Here is a 5,128-nt window from a genome sequence, read left to right on the forward strand (position 1 = left end):
TCCAATCGCTGTTCAGCTCCCGGCAGTTTTAAAATTATCATTCCAACACTTCTTATCACAAAACCCCGACTCTCCTGACAAACCATCTCCACCTCTTAAGACTTTCGAATGCGACCTAAATTCGCATTTGTTGAGTCTCAGGGGGGATTTTTACACTCATTAATTTACATAAAACATAAGGTTATATGCAGAAAAAAAAACAAATAACCATCATCAAAATTCCACTTGGCAGGGTCGATAAATTTGAAATTCCAATAGATCTCAAGATAATAATACATTTTTTTAATTTGATTATTAAATATAATGATATAAACATTAGTGAAAACGACCAAGTAATGTACAGACAAAGATGTACAATTTGAAAAACTCAAAACCATATCAAATTCACCAAAAAAATCATACTTCTAACAACTTAGTAGATGCAAAGACTGAACAACATTCTCTAATAATTATACTTGCAGCAACTTTCAAGATGCAAGGACATTCTGTAATATTCAGACGAAAACCAAATAAACACAAAGATGTACAATTTGAATAATGCAAAACTATATCAAATCTACTTTTAACAATTTAGTAAATACTTGCAGCAACTTTCAAGATGCAAGGACATTCTGAAATATTCAGACGAAAACCAAATAAAGATAAAGATGTACAATTTGAATAATGCAAAACCATATCAAATCTACCTTTAAAAACTTAGTAAATACTTGCAGCTACTTTCAAGACGCAAGGACATTCTGTAATAGCCAGATGAAAATTGCATTCTTAAATGTTTAAACATCTGATCTTATGGTCTGATCCAACTGATGACAATAAATCTTTAAACAACTGATTTGATGATCCGATACCACTTATGACAATGATGACTCATGGATCTAAGTAAAGCTCCTAAATACAGCGTGAGGAAGGAAAAATCAGTACTACGTATATGAGATCAATCTATGGGTGAAATGACAATTTTGCCGTTGGCTCTTCCACTTTCAAGATGCTTGAAAGCCTCCCTAACATTTGAAAATGCATACGGGCAAATGGGATCAATCACTGGCTTCAACTTTTCGCACTCTATGTAGCCTCTAAGCCTCTCCAAGTTGCAGCCGCTCGCAGTCACAACGTAAGATTCTGCGCTCGGATGAGGTGAGGGGTTGGCAATATCTATAATTTTTGCGCTCTCTTTGGCAACCACATAAGATCTGTGCGAGTCTCCTGCAAAATCCAACTGATGCTTCTAATCAATATTTTGCCCAGAACAAAGACACAAATCAGGAAAGGTGCTCAAAGGGCAAGTGTAGAATCACCATTGGTTCCTTTTAGCCAAAATCTGTTTTGCGGGTTTTATACAGAATAAACTATCAATTAAAAATGAAGACAGACCTTACTTTTTGCAAAGTAAAATGTCAAATGGCGTATCATGAAGAATATAGATCTGCAGGAATCTCTATACTAGAATAGAGATTCTTAATTTGATTTTGGCCTACAAGCTTAGAGCTCAAACATAACTTTTGTTAAGCAACCTTATTCTCACCAGGCTTGGGAGGTCTGCATCAGACAAAAGATGCAGACCAGGGTGAATATGTGGATTCCAGTCTGCAGTCAGTAAGCTTTGCCACTATACCAGAATCCAACTTTGTTCATTCTACAATGTACATCATTAGTATTACTGGGATTGTTATTCTCGCATTGTTGATAATGATTAAAACTTGTTTGGCCAACCTTAAGTCTTTAAAGCAACAGAATTTGATTATAAATATTATGTGGCAACTTGGCAGGAGTAGCTGTTGACATGTATGGAACAGACGTAGCAAAATGATCCAAGAATTTTGTTATCACAACTTACAATATAGCACAAATTTGAGTTAAACTTCTCCACACCATTACCATGTGTAAAGGGGGAGACTGAAACTGTGTTAATTTGATTTTGAATTTGAACTGGCAATACAAGTCTCAAACTTAAACTCCACGCTTATTAGGCATCCAAACTACCAAAAAGCATTCAGTGAGATTGCCAAAGCCGGCAAGTTTATATAAAATGAGGATACATTAGAAAGGAAGGAAAAAGAGTCAGTGCAACCTACCAATGGTGTCAAAAACAAAGTCAAACTTTTGTGGTATTTGATCATAGCTTTGCTTCCTATAATCAATCACCGTATCAGCTCCTAATTGTCTCAAAAAATCCACATTCCCAGTGCTTGTAGTAGTTGCTATTTTTGAAGCTCCATACACATACTTGGCAAGCTGAACAACACAAGTATTAGTACAACTTCTTACTTGATCATATGCAGAGGAAGAAGATTATTAAAGGAAAAAGATCTAGTTTTCACTTTTACCTGAATAGCCAGGCTACCAAAACCTCCTGCTCCACCTACAACGAACACAGTCTGGCCCCTTTGAAAATTTACTCTGTCAAAACCTTCCTGGGCAGTTTGAAGAGCTAGAGGAAAGCTTGCTGCTTCTTCAAAGGACATGTTTTCGGGCTTCAAAGCAATCAGACTCTCTTCCACTGCTGTGTATTGCGTTAAAGTTCCACATTGTTTTAGCCTACCTGTGTTAAAGTTTTGTATATTACCATATATTTCATCACCCTTGCTAAATTTTGAGACATTATCTCCTTCATCAACTATTACTCCTGCTACATCACAACCTGGCACTACCTGAAAAACAATTCAAAGAGACATGCAATTCTGAAAATCTTGGCCTTGGAAAATATGGGTATTTTTAATACTCGTTCAGAATGATGCAATGAACCTGAAAATCATTGGAAGAAATGGTTATATGATCCGAAAACAACCATGGATTCTAGTAAATATTATTTATAATGTCCAAAACAGAATATATTTTTTTCCACCTTATTTTATCCCGGTAGACATTTTAGATTTGACTACTGAACAATAAAAATGTGCAATAATGGATTGCTGCTGAGTTTTCTCTGAATGAAATGATCCATTGATCCAATAGCCAGGCAGCACAATGTGGGATATGAACATACTGGCAGGTATTTGCTTACAGAAAACAATGGTGTTCAACAACATTTCACGAGGAGAGTTATCCATTCAATTTGTGAGATGTAACAATTTTCAGATGAGAGTTGGCTGTGCAGGTCTTGACCAGAATTAGTATTTTTTGATATAGATTATTCATCGTGGTTTCAATGGACCTGAAAAAAAGTATAACGAGGATATACAGAGGAGATAAACATAAATTCTAGTAAAAACTATAGGTTAAATATGCTGGCTCTGGGGATTATAAAGTTAAGATTACGCTCGTTTTGCAGGTCATTGCAAAGCTATGAAATGGACCTGAAAAGTATCGAGAAATTCAACTCAAACAAGCCGTGAGTCTGATAACAAACTAGAGATGAATTCCATCCAACAGGTTTCTGCAAATTTGATAGATAGGCCGCAATGAACATGAAAATTAATGCAATGAAGGGTCATATGAATTCTTCATCTTGTGTGGCAAGAGAGACCTTCAATGACACAAAACAACGTTGATCATCTAAATCATTGAATTTGATCTTTATATAAAACACAAAGATGGTTGGCTAGAGAATTCATGAAAAGAGTTGGGCTCTCACAGGGAATTCCAAACTGGTGTCCTTGATTTCTCCATTGCGTAATCTGAAGTCTACGGGATTAAGTGCAGCAGCACGGACTCTAACAAGGACCTGATTATCCCCCAGTTGAGGCACAGGGAAGTCACCATACTGCAGTACCTCTGCGGTTCCATGCTCCTTGTAAAACCAAGCCTTCTGGATATAATCCATGTTACTTTCTCTTCTGATTCATTAACATCAAGAACTAGTCGAAGCAAGAACCAAACAACAGGTTAAAAGCCCAGAAAATAGAGTGAGAGATTCTGTTGATGTGACAGGTGGTAGTGTGGGAATATCTCCTGTAAGTGTATGCAGTGGAGCCCACGCCTTTTCCAATCGACTAGGGTACCATGGCCATGATGTCGACCTAATGGGGATCTTTTCAACACCTACTCCTTTGGTTGTAATTGTTTCAACGGAACCCAATGGACGGTTGGTTCAGGAGTGAGTACCTTTAAAGCTATCATCCAAATTGCATTCTCCCTCAATTCTGCACCTAAGGCCGGGAAGGGCAGACGTTAAATTTGACGTACGTTTATTTATTTAATTCAATTTTTAATAAAATATTATTAATTTTAAAATTTTTTTATTGTGTGGTTCACGGATATTGGCCGTTACATCCATGAGAAAATTTGAGCAGATCAACTCCGGAAAATTTGGGCAGATCATTTGTGAAGGGAATCGTTTAAAGCCAAAAATCTGGGTAGATCAATCTCGAAGGGAATCTTTGAAAATCTGAGTAGATCAACCTCGAAGAGAATCTTTGAAAATTTGAGTAGATCAATCTCGAAGGGAATCCCATCTGGTTAGATCAACCTAGAAGGGAATCTTTGAAAATCTGGTAGATCAACCTCAAAGAGAATCTTTTAAAACCCGTCGGCCAAACTAGCAAGGCCTAACTCCAAGAACTTCGAAGAGAATTGACCCTATAACCTCCGGATCGAAGACGCACTTACATAAACCCTAGTAGATTCAATTTTAAAATCAAGTAATAATAATATTCATTTAATTTTAAAATAATAAAAAATTGTCCATTTCTGATTTTGATCAAAGTTAATAATAAATAATAATTTTAATCATATTAAATTAAAGCCTTACACATTTTTCTAGATGACTTTGGTACAATGTAATCAATACCATTGATTTTTCATTTTCATTAAAACTATTGATCTTTATAACATAGTATCATGAGTTTTAATGAGAAATTAATGGCCTTAATTATATTAAGCCACAATGATCTATGGGGAAATGAAAAGGGTTTCTGCAAGAACAAGATTTAAATGATTTAAATTTAACATAGATTTACTCATTTTTACTTTATTTAATTTGTAAAATATCACTGGTTTTAAAATTGATAATTCATAAGGTTGTTTATTTAATTTTAAAAATGTGTTTTATATATATGGTTTTGATCGAGGTTGATAAGAATTAATGATTTTGATTACATTTCTCATTTATTTATGAAGGATTTAAATAAAGGATTTTGGTTTGATGTGATTGAGGTTACTAAATTTTCATTAAAACAAATAGCCTTGACTA

The 5,128-nt window shown here is 35.1% G+C and overlaps 1 protein-coding gene across 1 annotated transcript; it reads right to left on the reverse strand.

The window, feature by feature from the left end:
• Positions 1-770: 770 nt before the first annotated feature.
• LOC149199003 (2-methylene-furan-3-one reductase-like) lies at positions 771-3,782 on the reverse strand. The gene is made up of 4 exons (XM_089399353.1): positions 3,572-3,782; positions 2,325-2,648; positions 2,073-2,232; positions 771-1,203 (listed from the first exon to the last, which is right to left on the reverse strand). The coding sequence occupies exons 1-4, from the start codon at positions 3,758-3,760 to the stop codon at positions 935-937; spliced, it is 942 nt and encodes a 313-aa protein (XP_089255479.1). The 5' UTR covers positions 3,761-3,782; the 3' UTR covers positions 771-934.
• Positions 3,783-5,128: the final 1,346 nt, after the last annotated feature.

Source organism: Pinus tabuliformis, chromosome 2_1, assembly GCF_031772625.1.
Source record: "Pinus tabuliformis cultivar Carrire ecotype Pingquan chromosome 2_1, CPIR1, whole genome shotgun sequence".
Lineage (NCBI taxonomy): Eukaryota > Viridiplantae > Streptophyta > Pinopsida > Pinales > Pinaceae > Pinus > Pinus tabuliformis.

Bases quoted from the DNA above. Each gene is read 5' to 3' on its own strand.
- LOC149199003 (XM_089399353.1), bottom strand. From the start codon at position 3,760: ATGGATTATATCCAGAAGGCTTGGTTTTACAAGGAGCATGGAACCGCA. The intron at 2,649-3,571 runs GTGAGAGCCCAA...ATTGTTTTTCAG, and splicing joins ACACCAGTTTGGAATTCCCT to GTAGTGCCAGGTTGTGATGT. The intron at 1,204-2,072 runs GTAGGTTGCACT...TGGATTTTGCAG, and splicing joins CTTTGTTTTTGACACCATTG to GAGACTCGCACAGATCTTAT.